We start from the raw sequence: 20,071 nt of genomic DNA on the forward strand, positions 1-20,071 counted from the left end.
TAAGGAGACATCAATCATAAAATGGACCCAAATCTATACATTATGGCTGCTAAATTGGGCAGTTTTATGATTTGTAGCTAAAATATCAAACAATAGCTTATTTCTAATTAGTTAAAAAGACCCATCTTGGTAACAAGACTTTTGATAGCAGGATGTTGCCGGTGAAATGATGAAAATAGTTTTGGACATCTTCCTGTGTTACAAGATGAGCTCCAGAAGACTGATGTTGGTTGAGTTTAGTTAGTATCAAAGTTGAAGGACCTATAACAACCAACAAGTATTACATTTAAGTCTGAAACACCTGAGTTACCTTTTATGTTTACAGGGCTAGAGGGAGAACAGAGCAAGTGGTAGTAGTTTTGTCAGTGTCATTATTGTAAAACAAACCCCAAAAAATCCTACTTGTTCTTATATATAAGATTTTGCCCGTTTCCATTTTTAGAAGTAGCTTTGCAAAGGAAAAAATGGCTGGGAAGTTGGGTTAGAAATAAAAATAAATATTATATATTATGTGTTTTAACTGATTTTTTGTATATTAATTGACAATATATTGGGGGGGTTTGTGTGATTTTAACTAGTTTTGATGCCATTTATGTGGAAGGTTGGGATATAAATAAGTACAATACACAGACTTACGGAACATTCCCTCTAGTCGCACAAAGCAGCAGATAAAACTGTCAAAGTCAATGTTCATATTTCTGTCAGCATAGCGCATAGTAATGATGTGATAAAGCTGGTTATTCAGCTGAAACCCTGGAAAGGAAAATATACAGCATAGAACACCTTGGATGTCTTGGCGGGAGGGGGGAGGAAACATTACTAGACTTTTACAAGAGATGAAACAGGGGAAACAGGTTGGGAAACATACTTCCAACAAACACAGGCAATGAGCCCTCTGCTATACCTGCAGCTGTAACAGCATTGCGCATCTCATAGCTGTTAATGGTTCCTGAACGATCCGTGTCATACTGTTTGAAAATTTTCTGGAAAAGAAAAGTCGTCATGTCAGTGATCATGCTGAAGCCCCCCTGCTTCAGAAGACCACCACAAACCTCGTCTCTGTGTTATTCTGTGGAACAAAATCCCCTGTATCTACAGAAAATAATGAAAACCTGACTTTTCCCCCGCAAAAGCACACAGAACATAAACTGCTTTTATGGCCTAATGATATTTGTTTGAATCCAACAAAATGACAGCAGAATAGAGCTTGTGGAAACAGATCTTTCCAACCTCCCTCTGCTTCCAGCAGCCCCCGACTGACGCCTCAGAAAGCTGAAGCCAGAATGTGCCTTATAGACAAAATCCAACATGGCCGGGGCTGGTGTAGACTGGAGGTGAAATTAGGCTGAGGCAATGATTCTGGGGCCACAGCAACCTCTCCTCCTATCTGCCCCCCCCCCCTCCAAGGTTTAAGCAAGGGACAAGGAAAGTGTGCTTGCATAGTGGCTGTGAACCGGTTGCTGCCTAGCTCAAGCCCTCTGAGCGTGCACAGGGTGCAGTGGTCAGCCAGTGCCTGAGTCCGTGTTGGGAGTGCACGTGGCAATTGCTGATCTGGCCAGTGCCTGAGCCTTTAAGGGAGAGGGTGCACCTGCATGTGGTAATGGTAGTCAGCTGTCTGACTGAGCTCCAAGGTGGGTCACTGATCTTGTCATAGTGACACATACGCTGGTAACATCCAGAATTGACTCCTGCAAGTGCCCTACATGGGGCTAAGCTTGAAGATTTTTCAGACTGAAGTTGCTATAAATTGTGGCAATCATGGCCCTTACTGGGATGCACTGGAGAGATAACATTCACCTGGCATAATGTCATTTAAGGTCCCCATTTTGGTATTTGAAGTGCCTTGGGGCCTGAGTACAGGAAGGAGTCACTCTTTCCATTACTATTGCCTGACCCAGCAGTTGAGATTTGTACTTTGCAACTGGATTTTACTGTGTGAAATGGCAAGATCCACTTGCAAACAGTGGCTGAAGTAGATTGAAACTGCATTATTTAGCATGTCTGAAAGCACCATGTGTGTTGGGTGTCCTTCTTCTGAATGCTTATTTTGTATGATTGCGCAGAATGTTTCTGACCTGCTCTGTGATCAAAGATTCTTTAGAAATCTTCCTGTTGTGCTCTGCATAGATCATTCTGGCGTCCCAAAATAATCCCCCCTCCCAACCAAATGCCCTCTTTAAAAGAAAGAACATGCAGACATTCCAGAATACCTGCCAGCTTTTAATCTTGTCCCAAAGATGTCGAAACTCATCATAATTTATCTTCCCAGAACCATCTGTCTGTGATATTAGCATTTAGGGCAAAACAGTTCATCAAACAAAATAAGTGAAGCCAGAGTTCAATTAAGGAAGAAGGAGTTTATTTCCAGGTGGGGCCTGAAGGTCTCCTGCAATTACAACTCATCTCCAGGCTAGAGAAAATGGCTGCTTTGGAGGATGGACTCTGCAGCATCGTGCCCCACCGAGGTCCTTTCCCTCCGCAATCCCCATCTTCCCAGAACTCCACCCCCAAGTCTCCAGGAATTTCCCAACACAGAGTTAGCAACCCTCTTCCACTGATAGAAAATACGTTATGCCTGATTTGTTGTTAATTTTGGCTGAGACACTAGACAACATGCTCCTTCCAGCATGTCAAAGCTTAGGTGGAGGTAGCTAATCATGAATCTTGACAAGCCATGATGCTATGCCAATTCTGCAAGACCTTGTAAGGCAGACTGCACTGTAAATATTCATTCTGCATGTGGTGGCTCTTATTGCAGCAAGGGTTAGAAATAGGCATAGTGTTGTGATCAGAAGTGGACTGGCCATTTAACATAGTTCCCCACGAGCTATACCCTAGAGCAGGGGTAGTCAACCTGTGGTCTTCCAGATGTCCATGGACTACAATTCCCATGAGCCTCTGCCAGCATTTACTGGCAGGGCCTCATAGGAATTGTATTCCATGAACATCTGGAGGACCACAGGTTGACTACCCCTGCCCTAGAGGTTCACTAGTAGCCAGGCACAAGCTAAATTAATCATAATCACTGTCAGCTCCTCAGTGATCTCCTCCTGCACTGCCACCAGTTTGCATGAGAAAGCAATGTTATCATACAGGTAGCCCAAAATTGGAAGGGTCCCTCACACAGACACTTTCATGCACAGAAGCCCATATTTAGACTCTGAGCATGTTGGTACATGCAGAAAACAGCCTGGAAGAGACCAATTTTGGAGTCAGTAGGGCCCCTCAACAAACCTAGGAAGCCAGGTCAGGTTTCCATAATATTTTGGCTTCACTAGCTTTCCTTATTTTGTCTAGGAAAGCCAGGCCAGTTTGAGTTGTACTAGAAGCAAACATTTCTTCTACTTCCTGCTTGCTCAACTGACTGAGCTAAATGAGCATATTATGGGAACACCCCTCCCAGCCAAAAACCACCAGCCTATCAAGAGGAAAGGTATATTCACCCAAGTAACTGCAACTTCTTTCGTGTCTATCTGTCCAGTGCAATTTCTGTCTAGCAGCATCTCTTGCCCCTAAATGTCTCCTATTGTACTTCCATAGAATCCTTCCTGATTAAACAATACAGGGCCATTAAGAAGATTCGACACTAGCCAAGCTAGTGTTCTGCTTGATGAGCTTACATGACATAACTCTATACCTCCCACTCTAGTTACATCACATACCAGCATACCTATCAGATTCATCTATAACTCATAACCAACCAACAATTACTTACCTCATTGTGGATAGTCACTGGGGCTGGCATGGGAATTTCAAACATCATAGCAACCTGTTGTGTGTGTGTTGACCTCTCCACACCTGGTGTCGCTTTCCACACTGATGTCGTCAACATCTTTGCTTTGTTGGACCCAAGACAGGTCCAGTATTTCCCTATTTAGCTAACCTTTCCTCCCTGTAGAGCTTAGTGTGTGTGCATGTTTTTCTCTGTGTGTTTTTCAATAAAATACAAAACCCTTTTTGGAACCAAATGAGGCTTATTTATTTCAGGTTTCTCCCAGGTAAAGGATCCCATAAAATTGGTAGAAAAGATTTTGTGTTACCCAGCCTCTTGCTATATTCATAATTCCCCACAATTCCCTTTGAGGGATCCAGTTCAGGTAACAGCAATGGGAGAGCTTGTGTCTGCTATTGGTGCTGCTGAATTGAGGGCCAAAATGCACAACAGGCATACCACATGATGGGTCACAGGTATGCATCTTGACTTACAGCCAAATGTACAATGGGAAAATGCACCTTACACAATGCAAAGGAAGCTGAGAGTGCTTCTGGTTTTCCTTCCACCCTGCTTTAGCGAGTGGAAAGAGTGGCAGTGGGGCTTTTTATCCCTTTTCTCTGGCTCCATGTGTTCAGGCTGTATGCAGCCGTAGAAAAAGGGCAAAAAGCCTTACTTCGGCCTATTATGCATGGCCGCTTAAACGGCAGCATGGAGAACGCGGAGGAGGAAGAAGCGAAGCAAACTGCTTATGCACAGGACGGAACGCAACAGTGTCAAAACCCAGAGTCTCCGATTATGCACGCAGCTACTTTGGAGCCGCTTCTTGTTGTGCCCTGGTCCTGGGAAGCTCCACTTTCTTCCGCATCTCGCTAACGCGGCTTTTTCGGCGCCATAAGTTGACTCTGTGCTCGGTTGCCGCCTGCAGCGTGCATAATTGGTGATTTTAGCTGCCGCTATTCCACCCCGAATGCGGACCTTCCACTCCGTGCATAATGGGCCTTAGTGACCCTTTCTGCTGCCAAAAGTATCCTGGTAGGGAAACTAGAAGCTCCTTCTCCCCTGCCCACACCACCGAGTGAATAAGCAGTGTTTAAGGAAAATCCCCCCAAGTATGTCTGACTTGGGGATTGGTCTGTGTTCCCATGTCAGATATATCATGTACCGTGGCTCTGTGTGACCCCCTGTAGTGCTGAAGGGCAGCTCTAGAGCCATTTTAACTTCCAGTCCTCTTTTAACTGTGGGGGCAAATTGTTGCATGCCATTTGAAAAGGATACATCCATCAGGGCAATCATGCTGCGGCAGGACTCCAGTGCAAACCCTTCCGTCTTCAGGTCCTTGTCTAGAAGAAGAAGAAGAAGAAGAAGAGTTGGTTCTTATATGCCGCTTTTCCCTACCCGAAGGAGGCTCAAAGCGGCTCACAGTCGCCTTCCCTTTCCTCTCCCCACAACAGACACCCTGTGGGGTGGGTGAGGCTGAGAGAGCGCTGATATCACTGCCTGGTCAGAACAATTTTATCAGCGCCGTGGCGAGCCCAAGGTCACCCAGCTGGTTGCATGTGGGGGAGCGCAGAATCGAACTCGGCATGCCAGATTAGAAGTCCGCACTCCTAACCACTACACCAAACTGGCTCTCAATGAATTATTATAATTAAATAATTTATATTGCATTCACAATGCTGTAAGTAAACGGTGTCTTTTCCTCCTAATATAATCTGAAGCACCATTACCTTGAACATGCTGAACACAGGAAACTGCATGGTGGGACTGACAAGACCCCTCCAAGCACCACAGTCACATTCAAAGATCTCCCCCGTAACATGTAACTTGGACCTCAGAAGTTTTAGTTGTAGGGCTAACAGGTGAGCTAAGCTTACGTTTTTTCACAACATTATTGAGGACGTTTCTCAGTTCATCAGCACTAATCTCCATGTCCTGTAAGGAGAAAAAAGAGTGGGTGACAAAATGGTAATTTCCCTCAAGGAGTGACAGGTTGCAAAAATAACAGTTTGATGAGCTCGGTTTCTATCTATTTGTGGCAGGTAGCACAGTGTCACATGTGGCCTCAGTCTGTGTGCCTTGAAATCCTTTATCAAGTGCAAGAGGCCTGTCTGCAAAGGAAGTTCTCTTGCACTCTCTGTTTGGCACCTTTGCTCAAAAGTCCCGGAAAGCAGTAAGCATGAAAGGGTACTATATAGGTATAGCGGCACTTTTGCTTCTTGGTGTGATCACTTTAAATTATTTTAAATTGGAGCTGGCAAAACATCTGGCTTAAACAGTGCATCTAATCAGCACCTTCAAGGCTTCCCAAAGGTTGCAGAGTAGGCCACTTGATGATCATTAATGAAGTTAAAGTAATTCAGATATTCCAAAACAACATGAAATTATGAATCGCACATACAAGAACTTAACTTTTAAAAGGTTTGATCAATAGCCAGAGCACACTGGATACATTTTACTAGAAGCAGAAAGCATTGACCTGCATCTAATCATTCTGTGCATGGATCTTTTTTGTGTTCCTTTCTGATCCTGCAGCCCTTTGCTGACACTCAGAGGGATCATGTCTAGGGCTGCAGCACCCTCATGGAAGTTCTTGTAAGACCTGCTGGCCTTCCTTGGCTGAGGGAAAGAAATTCCTCCTCCATCCTTTCTGCAAGCACAGCTCCACTACAGGGAGGGGGGGAGGCAATCCCATTCTGTCACCCCTCCTTACTGCAGCCCACAGACACACACACAGTTACTCATCTGCAGGGATCCTATGACTGATCCCATAAAAGACTGCTGGAATGAAGAGGAAAGTGAGAAAATCCCATGTGATCTCCGAGAACTGACATTCAGTTACGTTCCAGTATGTGCCATTTTATTTTGCTTCCTCACTAATATGTTTATTTGTAATCTACATTAACAGTGCTGATTGCTCTCCTCTGAACAATGTATTTAGAGAGGCAGTTTCCTCTTGGGTTTGCAACAAAGGTCACAGTGTGCAATAACAAATGTCTTTGTGTTAGAAGAACAGTTTGTATTGTCACTTGGAATCGGTTCGAACCACTCCTGTCAAGGAGAGCTAATTGATTGTCAGGGCTGGCTCATAGATAACCATTATCATTCAGTGGAGTAAATGCAGTCTGATTCGAAGACAGCTTCCAGTTTATTGAATTAGATAACATGATAAAAAGCTTCCTCTTAACAGTGATCAGATGAGACTTCAGGCCTGTTGTGACATGCTTGGCTAATGGCTTGCAGGAGCTATTTATTTAACATCTGACAAGAACAAGAAACAGTTGCACACTCACATCCCCTGCAATCTGCCGGAAAATGTTTTGGAACTGCCTGTCTTCCTCGCTGTTCTTAGAGGAATCTGCTGGAGTGGGCTGCAAAAGCAAAAAGCAAAAAAGAAAAAGATTGACTGAAATGACAAAAAGTTGGTGTGTTGATTTATAGGCATTCAGAAAAGAGGAACTGCTCTTCTGTCTTCCATTGTCACAGGCTGACCCACTATGTCTCCAACTTATTTAAATGTGTCTCACTTAATGAAAGAATGCCCATATTTGCCTAACAAGGACAACAGGGTCTGCCTCACCTGTTCATAGGCAAGCATTAGAAAACAGGATGGACCTACTTAATAGCAACATTACAGAATTATTTAAATGCACTTTGCTGTCTCCCATCACAGTCAGTTCCCATGCAATGATAAGGATTCCATGCATGTAGAACACAGTATTGCATCCACACAGTGAGGATTCTCTGGTCCCCTGCTACTGCCACTTGTGAATGTAGAGGCATTTGCACACACAGGATTTTTGTCTGCACTTTCCTCCATCAGTTGTCATGTGCCTTGTCATGTTTCCCTCGCTGCATCATCAAGGGCTTCTAAAGAAACTGGTAATTGTTATTGGGCTACATGCTTTATATAGCCATTAGCTGGGTCACTGGGAAGGCAGTATAAAAATCACATAAATAATCTGCTAGTTTTTCTGAATTCCCAGATTTAATTTTAAGAATCTAGTCTATTTACCTCAGTAATGAAAATGATTAGATTTGCTTTTTCTTATAAATGAAACCAGGGAATTCAGATAAACTTATACATTCTGGCCATAGAATCATTATAATAGTAATTATTGATTTAAAAAACTGTGGGAAAAGTTCTCCAGTGATATGTATCTAGGGTAATGGTGGCCACAGGACAAACAAAATTGCACAGATGGGCACAGGACCTTCTAAAATGCACATCTTTCTGCCCAGTTAATGCACTTGGACTGTTTTCTTTCCAGGACCAAACCAGGATGAAAATGTACCAAGGATGTAAAAGACTGGAAATGGAATGTTTAGAGGGCAGCATTGTGTGGATGTTCCAGAAAAATGCACTGTAGTTTGGAAATGAAGATTTGGGTTTTGCTATTTTATATTGGTTATAATCGAAAATGTTGTAAATAATTATTGTATGCCACCTTGTACCACAAGTAAAGGAGGGCTATAAATGTTGTAATACATAAATAAAGATGGTGAAACAGTTCTGTGTGGATGCAAGTTAAATCAGATTATATCTGCATTTTTAAAAAACGAAAACCAGGGAACTAGAGATGAGATTTGTATTATGTATTGTTGGAATGCTAATTTAGCTGTTTCCTCTCTGATCTTCTATGAAACTCATTTTCAAAGCATTAATAGCAGAAGAGGCATGCTTTGCGATGCGCAGGGGTAGAAGTTGAATGCTACTTCAACATGCTAAACACACACTTTTCCTCATGCTGACTGATACAAAAACCTCATTGCTTTTCTTTTTCATGTCTGTGCTTGCTTTTTCCTTGTCCTTTTTAAGCCCCTCACCACCTTTCAGATCCTTATTTTTGTTTGCTCTGTCTGAGACAAAGATGATCGGCTAGAGAAATGAGAAGTGGAGAAAAATAAGAAAAATTCCATGAGTGAAAGTTACCAAGTGCATTTGATTTGAAAATGTGTTGTTCAGTTTCTCATGCTTTTCAACATGGGTAGACATGTGAGTCTGTCTGTAGCAGTAGAAAATAGCAGGAGTCCAGTAGCACCTTAAAAAGTAACAAAATTTGTGGCAGGGTATGAACTTTCGTGAGTCACAAGCCCTGCCCCAAATTGTGTTAGTCTTTAAGGTGCTACTGGACTCTTGCTCTTTTATCAAGCTTTTTAGGTGGCGCCATTTTATATGGCTATCCCAGTTCTGCAGGGATAGCCAAAATGAAGGCCTTCGACCAGGTCCTGGGTTGAGGCTAGAGCTAAGATCAATGTGGCCCCTCTTTAGCCTAGGCATTTACATCTTTGCACCCCACCCAAAGTTAGTCTTCTTAGGGGGTTAGGGAGTATTTTGGTTGCCAATCTTGGAGGGTTTGTTGGGGGTTTTATCAGGGGTTTTATTTATTTATTTATTCAATTTATTAAATTAATTGATGTATGAAGTTTTTATTATTGTAAGCCGCCATGAGTCTCTGGAGAATGGCAGGATATAAATAAACAAACTGGAGGATCATTGTCCATGGGGTCGCGATGGGTCGGACACGACTTCGCACATAACAACAACAAATAAACAAACAAACAAACAAACAAACACACACACACACACACACACAAATGGCAAAGAATGTTATTACAAATTGAGAATGAAGTCTAGGCTAGGATCAACATAGAATTCTTCATGCTAATTTCTTGATTAAAGTATCAAGTGACTCCATTCCTCAGTACAAATGGTAGCAAAAAAGACTAGAGACAACACAACCCAGTAGTTTTTCCAGGGGATTTAAATTAATATAGTCATGATTGCTGCTTTTGGTGTATATAATCTCATTGATAACATTTTAGTCCTATCCTTCCTCCAAGAAGCTAGATATATGGTTCCTATTTCCTCCATTTTATCTCCATGACAACTCTATGAGGTGGCTTGGACCGAGAGAAAGTCACTGTCCCAAACCCATCCAGCAAGCTTCTTACTGAGGAGGGAACTGGTCCTCGGTCTCCCCAGTTAGTTTGCCATTCTAACCAATCCACCATATTGTCTAAATGAAAAGCCTTTTGATCAATAATGATAGCAGTATAATACATGTATATATCGTGGCAACTATCTCAATATTTTCAGCTTTCTTAAATGATATTGCTTGCCTCCAATCAAGGCAGTCTTGCGGAGTCTTCCATATGACAGATTCTCTGTAGTTTTCCATTGCTTCTGCTGCTACTGCTAATTTGCTAACTCAGCCCCATGGCAACAGAATTTCCATGTTTCAGGTTTCCCCATAGTTTTCCCTGCTCCAGTCTCTCTGTAGCAGCCACCTACTCATATCATCAAGGCTTTCCCATTTTTAAAAAGAAACATTAGCAAATGAAGATAACATTATAGCAATTTGTGCATCAGATCATCTTATTTCCCAACTTTCATTTTTTTAAAATTATGTCTTTAGCCCCTTTCACTGTGGAGATATAAAAGGAAAAGCTTATCTCTGCAAGAAAAGGGTTAGAGACTTACTTGCTTTTTCAAAAAGCAATTCCTAAGTAAGGGATCTAATGGAGAAAGATCTCTTCATCCAATTCAGCTCATCTTCAACAAAACTATAACTGGAAACTTGTTCTTAAAATATTGTAATAGTGCCACTGTACCATTCAGAACAGGGGACACTTAATTCCATATGGACTTTTAATAGGCATGGATTTTTATGTGGAAAACAGCACAATATTAAGTACTGTAAAGAACCACTCTTTCACTTTGAATTGCAGATAGATATGGATAAAGAATCTTTCAGCAGCAAAATAAAGTTGCAGCGTGAAATCACCTAAGCAAATGAAACAAAACATATCCCATTTGTGCGGCCTCAGAAAGAAAACTAAAGGACTGAGTTTATGATGTACTCACAGAAAGGGGTCCTGCTTCGATCTTGTTTTCAACTTCCCTACAAGATTGATGGGATAACAGAAAGGAAGGGGTGAGAGACAAAAAAGAAAAAAAGAAAGGGGAAAAAAAAGGGAGGGGGACACGTCCATTTCTTTTTGTCTTAGCACAGTATAACAACATAGTTCAAAAGAAAGCCCCGCCGGTTCGAAGCACCTTCCATTTGTATTCTAGCATCTATTCAGTCTCATTAGAGTATATATATACTATAGTCTCATCCCCCCTATCTTAGAGGATTGTTATAAGAATTATTGAGATAATGCATGTGAAATGCTCTGAATGTCCCCAAACTGTGGGATCCAACGTGAGGGCCTAGCACTTACTCGGAAAGACTCCTCTTTTCTGAGAAAACTCTTAGGATGAACTCCCCTTCTTGGTGAGGTTCATATGTGGATGGGATGATAACGTATTCATTAGGAGGCAGCCGGAAGCGTTCAGCAACTTCTCGCATGTTGATATATGTCTTGCACTTGACTTTGGAGGCATTGTAGAGGAAGAAATCCTTCTGTAAATGCTTCTTGTCACCCTGCATCTGCAAATTAAAATTGCCAGCAATGCCTTACATATTTTTCAGAAACATCAAACAGCATAAAGCAGGGTTTAGAATTGGCTCAAAAGCTTTGAAACACTAGACAGTATCATCCCAACTAAATTGATGATAGCAGCGAGGGACTAATATCTTCTACTGAATCATAGTCACAACTAAATTTCATTAGGTGGGGCCCATGATACATTTATATAATTATTTTAATGCTGTATCTCTCCTGGCTGCAAAATATCAAACAATATGCTTCTAAAGCCTGACTGATATCTAAATTATAACAAATTAAAAATTTCAAAGCAATACAGACCCAAATCAAATAATAATTTGTGTTCAGATTACAGAAATAATAACAAAATAAATTACAATAAATAAAAAAAACTGACACGTACATAAAGCCCCCCCCCAGGCAAATAGCACTCACTCAGGGCCATTTTGGGGTCAGAAAAATGGTGCAGGGAGAAGGCTGAAACTCCTTTTCCCTTCATCCTACAGTCATAACCTGAGCTAGGCCCCACACACTTAGGAAATTAATTTCCAGTAGTTTGACATATGAGAGGTTGGAAGAATCCAGATATGACTCACAAAAAATAAAAGTAGTGACAGTCCAATTGCCACAGGTATGTGGAACACATACCAGCTCTGGGGCTCTTTGGTCCCTCCCCCAGCCCTCTCTGTCAGACAGATAGATAGACACACATACACACAGACTCTTCCCCCCACTTCCCCTGCTCTCTCCCTCCTTCCCTCTTGCTTTCCTGACCTCCCTGGTCCCCCCCCCTTCCTCTCAGACACATACACATGCACATTCAGACTCTTTAACCTCTGTCCTCTCATCTCTTGTGGCAGGAGGGCCCTGGCTGCCTCCATCTGAGTATGTGGTGTCTTGGGCCCCCGTGGCATTGTGGGTGCCGCCCTGGCCTGCAAAGGCTGCATAGGTTTTGCCCCACCTGCAGAGGGTGCACAGGTAGTGTCCTAGCCCCCAGAGGCTTCATGGGCATTGCCCTAGCCTAGCCTGCAAAGGCTGTGCAGGTGATGCCCCAACCCCAGTTTATATTAGCGGGAAGGATGTTGCAGGCTGCTTCTAAAAGTGTAGCCCTACAAACAGGTAAAATTGGCAACTTCCTCTTGATACACATTCTCTGGGGTGATTCCTTCCCACATTATGGATTGGCCTACCTGAGGCAATCAAGAAGGCACCCACTCTTTTAAGATTTTTCAAAATTTGCTAAACAGAAATGTTCAGAAGGGTCACTCTTATAACAGACCAGCGCAGAAGAATGACAATATTATATAATGTACAGTCCAATGTTTATTACACTTACCATTCCCTCTTTCTGCAATTTAATGTCAGATCAATGTCTGCTGCCTTTGAAACCATTTTCCAGTATGTAACCTGAGACAATTTTGATGTCTGCACTGTCTGCTTTGTTGCCTCATGTGGTTTTTAATTATTTGCTTCCATTGTTTTCCAGCTCTTCAATCCTATCTCACTGGGTAGTTTTGTTTGTTAGAGATGGTTGGTAGTTTGTTTGCTGGTTCCATTGGTTTGTCATGTTTTATAATCTGCCTTCAGTCTCAGTGAGAATGGTGGGCTATGAATGAAGTTGCTGTTATTAATCACCACCACCACTACAACTTCAATTTTCTTCCAGCTGTGGGAGCATCTTTCTATGGCTGGCTCCCACACATGACATTTCTTAAAACATATGGCTCCTTACCAGTGCCATCGTATTCTTATGTGTGCTGTTAAATATTACTTTTTTGCATTTATCTAAACATCTGGTTTGGGACAGCATACATAGGCTTTTAAAATATGGCCAAAGCATGGGCAACGTTTTGCACTAATGTTGAATCACAGAAAATGAACACAAGGAAAATTCCAAAGATTGACATGGATAAACATAAAGGCATAATTATCTGACAATGTTACACCAAAGCTTCAGCTCTTCTTTCTCCATTCTGTTCATACCTCTTTGGGTACCTTGAGGTAAAAATAAGACAGAAAATAGTATTAGAAATTAGGTGGAGAATGTTTTTTTGGCACATTTTTTGGCAATTATTAACCATAACCTCTATTTCTTAATTAAGTGGGGATATAGTGCGATATTACAGCTATGGTGAGTAGGGTTGTGTGCGGTGGCATCTGAATCGGCCATTCCAGGCTGATGCAGCCAGCACCGTGCTGTGTGGGGGGAGGGGAGGCACGGGTGCCGGTGCATAACTCGGTGCATAAACGCAATCACGGAGCTCCGATTTGGCCGCCGCTGCACACAACCCTAAGAGGTTAGTAACATATTAACAGTGGTACCTCATAGATAGCAAAGCCTATAGTGAGAAGGTTGGCTCCTAGCTTGCGTTCTTTCCTCCTGTTTTTCTGCATCAGAGCAACTAGAAAACTACACACAACTTCATTATCTTCTGGGTCATCATCTTCTTCCAGGAGTCTCAAGCGATACTGAGGATTGGTCCAAAATGTTTCTGCAAATAAACACATTCCAACCCATATTTTAATTTTCCAGAATCGACTGTCAGTTTCTGTGAGAATTTCTCCTCATGTAACTTTCCACTTTGAAATATTTTAGGAAACGTTATGCATTTCTGCAAACAAGGTGGAAAGCTTATATTGTCTACAGCTATTCTCTTCTACCAGAATTATTTATTTATTTTATTAGATTTATATACTGCCCCCCCCTTAGGCTCAGGGCGGTTCACATGGAACAAAGAACAAGAACAATACATAAATCTCAATGTCTGTGTCAAATAATAACAATAATAACAGTAATGAACAAGGAGGATAACATTGTAACAAGTAACAATCTAACAGGCCCATGGTTGGTCAGTTCAAGTTTATGGATTCATGGGAGGGGGGCCTGGGGGCCCAGTAGATGTTGATTAGCTTTGGCTGAATTCAATCAAATGTCTGGAGGAAAAGCTCCCTTTTGCAGGCCTTGAGGAATTGTTTTAGTTCCATTAGGGCCCTGACCTCCTCTTTTCCTTTCAGTTTCCTAACGTTATTGAAAGAAACTCCTCTAAGTGTGTTTTCATATATTTAAGACATTAAGGACAATATCTGTGCCAAACTGCTAGTACTTTCACTACATTGTAGGTGACCTATTTTCCGTAGTCTTTCATGAGATGAACTGCCTTGAGAGCATGCTACTATTATTTACTGTTTATATTAGTGCATTTCTATACTGCCTCTTTAGAGAGCCTTCTGGTCTATCCATCCCACATTGGATCTTTCAGTAGCATATGAGTAAATGTGTGAGGATGTCTTGATAGCTTCTAGCTTAAGGGGAGACTATGTGCATCAGTTTGCTCAGAAGGACTTCAGATCCTCTTTGCTCTCTTCCTTAGCATATTAGTAGAATGGCTAATAGGACAAAGCATGACACAGCTCGCCTGTGTTACAATAACACCAGGACCATAAAACATTCATTATAGAAAAGGAGTCTAAATTAGAGTCCTCCCCGCTGTGCTGTGCAGGCTGTTTATTTCTACATGGAAGGGTACTTGGTTTGTACAAGAAATTAACAGTAGCACATTCAGAAGAATTATAGCATGTGGCTTGTGAGCAAGATGTGTCTATGCCCTAGCTACCTTACAGGGTGTGATTGTAAGCTGTTTGGGACTCCTTTGGGAACTTCTTAAAAATGGGGTAACCCCCTCCCTCCCAGCTCTCTACATAGCACTATTGAGAGTTCTGGAGCTTCAAAACCTTTATATTCGTTGCAAAAAGTTTTCCTGTCAGACTGCTAGTTCCCTGGGAGTGTGCAAGTGTTTACTAGGCAGGAGATAAAGGTACTAGGCAGAGACAGTAGTTGGCATTGCAGACCTTTTAGAGTACAATACTCCAGTTGACCAGCTGATGGCAATATAGATACCCAGGGAAAAGCAAGGAACCTCTCCAGGACTGTTTCCGCACTAGGGATTTGGCTTGGATTTGCATTTGTATACATTTTTCATCCATCTCTGCATTGAAATTCCCCTTTTCTGGCACAGACTGGATTTGGCTCCTCACTTGCCCCACAGCAACGAAATCCTCAGACATCTGATTTTCATTTTTGAAAGCAGGGCCTAACAGGATTTAAATCAGCGCTGCCCAATACGTAAATGCATGCATTCGGGATTTCCCCATGCCTGCCACCTGAAACAAGTGGTGTCTGCTTGCACCTTTCCCTTAATCGCACCCCTTCATTTTACCATTTGATGCCCTCTTTGCTGCTAGGAGCCTTGGGGCAGCAAAGGAGAGTGTGTTGTGCAGGCAAGCCTCAGCTGCATGTGAGATTTGATCACTAGTGTAATTTTTTGGGTTACATATGTGGGGAAATGGCATGAAACAACAACCCAGCTTTTTATATCCCCACCAACTGGTTTGCGTTATTACACTATTGGGTTATAATGCAATTGGGATTATTTAAAAAAACCAGAATGATTTCAGACTTGGAAGGGGAGTGCTGGCAGATGATTGGGCATTTTCATTACATGACAAAGTTTTTTTTTTTTTAAAGGCTGCCAGGAAGTTTCCATTTCGTATTGCTCAGCTTCAGTACAGAAGAAATCAAAAGCTCAATTTGGGGAGAACTTGTGGAACTTGGAAATGGTCCAGGGAGGGATCCCGAACTTTAAAAACAGGAATCATCATGAAGTGACATTTGGGTGACTCTTCAGTGTGGAAATAGTCCAGGATTGGGCTGGGCTTGAGAGAGCCATGCACTGCCAGACAGAGACCCTGCATAGCCTCAGAATGTTTTGACCTCTCAGACAGCCCAAAATGGAACTGTGCATGCTGATCAGTGGGGTGTTCTAGTGTCTTTAATTTGATTAGAGCAGGGGTACTGGTGGGAGGATTTTCAAGAGATACAAAAGCTATCTTTCTTTTTCCTGTAAGATAATTTTAACATGGGGTGATCTAGAGTGGTGAAATGTTGTGGGGACGTGTTAGTAAAACCCAGCTCCTAATGTGGCATCTTTTGTCAAAATCATGGCTTTCATGGCTGCTTTAAAGGAGAAGCAAAAATGTCAGGAGATTGGATTATGGATCTTCCATGTTCTGTTTGTTTGTACTGTTGGAAAATGTCTAAAAAGTCTGACTCCTGGTGCTTCTGCCACATACTAAGAGGTTCCAGAAGAAAATGCAGGTTCCAGGTGGGTAGGCCAGAATCTGCAGCTCCCGTATTTGACTTACCAGGATAGTTCCGGCAGCCCCCCGCAGTGCATCCTCGCAACCATCGCCCCTCAGTCACCGAGACTGTCCATGTTTGAAGTTTATCTGCTTCCAGAGTATCAGGTGTGAGATTACACATCTCAAGCTTTGTGAAATACTTCATAAAATCTTCATGTGATATCCTGAAGAAACAGGGGAACAATAGTGCTGTGATATTTAATTAATGAACTTTATTTGTAGGCCACCCTTTTTTCTGGGGTGCAAGGTGGATTACAACATTAAGTAATATAATAGGAACAGTATAATAAATGTTGTTAAGTGACTGGGATATAAAGTTAGAAAGCAATTTTTTAAATTTATACTTAGATTTCTATAACCGCCTCTTCTGGCACTGCTGGCTCAGGGCAGTTCACAATATAATAACAGTTCTATAAAACATTGAAGAAAATAAAAACACAATCAAAACATTACATTAATCAATAATCATAGATCATAACCTGTTGTTACAATTAGCCACCGCTACAGCCTCATCTCGCAATCAGGAGAAGAGTTTATGGAGGAGAATCTATTCCCTAACATTGGCCCCAACCAAATGCCTGGCAGAAGTGCTCTGTTTTGCAGGCTCTTTGGAACTGCAAGAGTTCCTGCAGGGCCCACAAATCTTCTGGGAGCCCTTTCCATGAGGTTGGAGCCAGGACTGAAAAGGCCCTGCTCCTGGTTGAAGCCAAACGTATGTCTCTAGGGTGCATTCTGCACACATAGGATAATGCACTTTCAATGTGCTTTGGCAGCTGGATTTTCCTGTGCGGAACAGGAAAATCTACTTCTAAAGTGCATTGAAAGTGCATTATCTATTGTGTGCAGAATATGCTCAGGACTGGGGATTACCAGTCTGTTTGTATTGGTGGAGTGGAGTACTCTTTGGGGGACATAGTCAGTTAGGTGGTCCCTCAAGTATGCTGGGTCCAGACCATAAACGAAGGTCAACCAAAACCTTGAATCTGATTTGGAATTCAACTGGAGGCCACTGCAGTTGCCTAAGAACATGCCCACCTGAGAACATGCCCTAATGAGGACCTGTGTTGCTGCATTCTGGATTAGTTGCAGTTTCCCACTTCTCTATACAATGGAGACCCAAAGCAGCTTGCAGCATTCTTCTCTCTTCTGTTTTATCAACAATCATGTGAGGTATGTTAGACTGAGAATGTGTAGCTGGCCCCAAGTCACCCAGTGAACTTCCATGGCAGAGTGATGATTCAAACTTGGGTCTCCCAGATCCTAGTCTGAAGCTGTAACCACTAAACAACACTGGTTTATGTGGGATGGCTGCTGTTTAATAGTAGCTACTACCAAGTAGCAAGCAGCCAGTGCTGGGTGAATTATGCAACTTGGGTGTTATCATGTCACTTGGCGTTTGCTGCCAGGTCTGGTCCCAATGAGTCCTTCCCCAAAGGCCAAAACACCCCTGGAAAAGGTCCTGTCCCTTTTCCCTAGCTTTTATTGACAGAAATTAAGGGTGGAAGTATGTCAATACTGTTGTGGTTGCCTAGCAATAACCACTGAAGGCATTCCTTAAAGTTACAGACTCTGCTTTGATTTGGGAGGGGATTAACCCCCCATTAATTAATTCATTAATTAATTCATTTGTTCGTTCATTCATTTGATTGCCCGCCACTCCCAGGCAAGCTGGCTCATGGTGGGTTGCACAAAAAAATCTACTAACTCCATCCCCTGCTCAACAGACTTCAAACATCTAAAGTCATGGGGTATTGGTGTTAATGGGGGTGGTCAGTTGTTCAGCCATTGTTGTTCAGTGGTCCAGCCATGTCAAGGAGGGGCCGCAATCTCACTTGCCTTGGCTTCAACCAAATACCTGGCGGAAGAGGTCTGTCTTGCAGGCCCTCCATGTTGCAGGCCCTTTACTGCTAACTCATGGCTTTTTAAAAGTTTGTAAAAACAACTGTTTCATCTTTCCATGGCACCAGTATCTGGATTAATGTATGCTCAGATGGGGCCATATTGAGAATTCGACATACTGATTATATCAAGAACAAGAAATAAAAACTGTATTATAAAAGCCACTGAATTAAAACAAAAATGCATGCTAGCCAGCAAGCAAAATGCTAAAATATTTGTGTGGCATTGATGACTGCTTTTTGATGGAATGTGTGCATTAGTTTGAGACATTTGTTAAGTGTGACTGAATAGGCATTAGATCATGGGTGTGTGCTAAAGTTCAGATACAGGATTGCTATGCAAAAATGCATATTTTTCTTCACAGGAAAAAATATATGTGAATATTTACCAGAATTCTCCATCTTCTGCAATCTTATGCTGCAAACGGATCTTTTCTGATTTGTCAATCAGGTTCCACTCATTGGAGCTGCAATAAAATTAAGAAGTACTGTTTTCAGTACAAAACTGATAGGTCAGAAGGCCATGTCAATAAATTCAAATTGCTGACCTCAGCACTGGATTACATTGTAGAATTCTGCAACAAAGACAACCCTTGACTGAACCAAGTGAGCACACTGTTTTCCATTCCTCCCCACCCCCCTTAAGGGCTTTATTTAATGCATTCATTTACATTTATTATCAGGTACAATGACATACAACTGAATGTGTGAATTATATGTCATTGAGTCATATGATGCTGGAGGAAGCATGAAAGCTCCCTCTCTGGCATTAAATTCATAGACTGGTGTCAACATTTCATAGTCCCATGATTGAATGATGAACATGCAGGTGTGAACTTGCCTGAAGACAATTTTCCTGGATGTTTTTTGCATACTTAAAAACATCTTGTAGTTTAAAGGCTTTCAAAAGAATACTAATTTCTGTATTATACACCAGAACTCAAACAAGATCAGAACCTGGTTGAGTGCATTTGCAAGAGAAACAAGATGCATTCATAATATAGCAAAGCTGTATTCAACTAGTCTGCATCCCACTATGAATTGTCTTACACTCACTTGTCACTCCAACCTCCATTCCATTCTACTTGCCCCCAAGGATTTCTTAGTCGCACCAGCCTTATCTTTTTCCCTTTTAAAGTTGTCTTGGAAGAGAGAAAACATATAATTAATCCAATAAAATTGCTTGGCAAGCACCCTCTTACAGGGTGACAGCATAACTCAGAATATGTGCTATCTTTGATTCTATCCAATCCCAGAAGCTTTGTGATGCTAGAAGTGCTCTATTTGTATCTCTGATTCTGATTGATACCACCAGGTATCCCATAAAGATGTTTCTTCATGGTATATTGTACAAAGACAATAACAATTTCTTGCATTCTAGCAACATGGCATAGGAGATTATGGCTATGTATTTATTTAGCTAAACCAAAAAAGGAACAAAACCCAACCTTAACAGGTAGGAACTCAAAAGTTGAGCTGAACAATAAAAATAATGTAAAACTTGTTGGTTGTTTATTATGGTGCACAATTAAAAACAGAATAAAAACTTCTTAAAAACTATACCGAACTAACAGCACATAGAACCAAGGACCAAACGCGTTAAGTACATAGCTTTTTCTGACGCACATGAGATTACACTATAGCTTTTTCTGACGCACATGAGATTACACTCTGAGTAATGAACTTAATGATAGCGAAGAGTGGTGACTTTAGGAATTTGTCTCCAAAAAGGATAAAATTTACACATTACAGATCCCACTCAACCATTGAGCTATACATTATAGAGAGTTCTATATAGGTACATTTCTATATAGAGTGTATTATCATA

General features: G+C 41.8%; 1 protein-coding gene across 2 annotated transcripts in view; it reads right to left on the reverse strand.

Moving 5' to 3' along the window:
• CAPN3 (calpain 3) overlaps positions 1-20,071 on the reverse strand; it is a 40,309-nt gene that overhangs the window by 3,613 nt on the left and 16,625 nt on the right. The window contains exons 8-21 of one of the 2 annotated variants that reach the window (XM_077322750.1): positions 19,300-19,385; positions 18,633-18,710; positions 16,349-16,509; positions 13,469-13,638; positions 13,130-13,141; positions 10,940-11,148; positions 10,581-10,617; positions 8,478-8,591; positions 7,006-7,083; positions 5,590-5,647; positions 4,991-5,055; positions 2,211-2,279; positions 905-983; positions 637-753 (exon numbers count right to left, since the gene is read on the reverse strand). In XM_077322750.1, coding sequence (XP_077178865.1) covers positions 637-753; positions 905-983; positions 2,211-2,279; positions 4,991-5,055; positions 5,590-5,647; positions 7,006-7,083; positions 8,478-8,591; positions 10,581-10,617; positions 10,940-11,148; positions 13,130-13,141; positions 13,469-13,638; positions 16,349-16,509; positions 18,633-18,710; positions 19,300-19,385 — 1,333 coding nt within the window. The remainder of the gene's footprint in view (positions 1-636; positions 754-904; positions 984-2,210; positions 2,280-4,990; positions 5,056-5,589; positions 5,648-7,005; positions 7,084-8,477; positions 8,592-10,580; positions 10,618-10,939; positions 11,149-13,129; positions 13,142-13,468; positions 13,639-16,348; positions 16,510-18,632; positions 18,711-19,299; positions 19,386-20,071) is intronic. The other variant, XM_077322751.1, reaches the window with a different exon arrangement.

Source organism: Paroedura picta, chromosome 2 (assembly GCF_049243985.1).
Source record: "Paroedura picta isolate Pp20150507F chromosome 2, Ppicta_v3.0, whole genome shotgun sequence".
Taxonomy (NCBI): Eukaryota; Metazoa; Chordata; class Lepidosauria; order Squamata; family Gekkonidae; genus Paroedura; species Paroedura picta.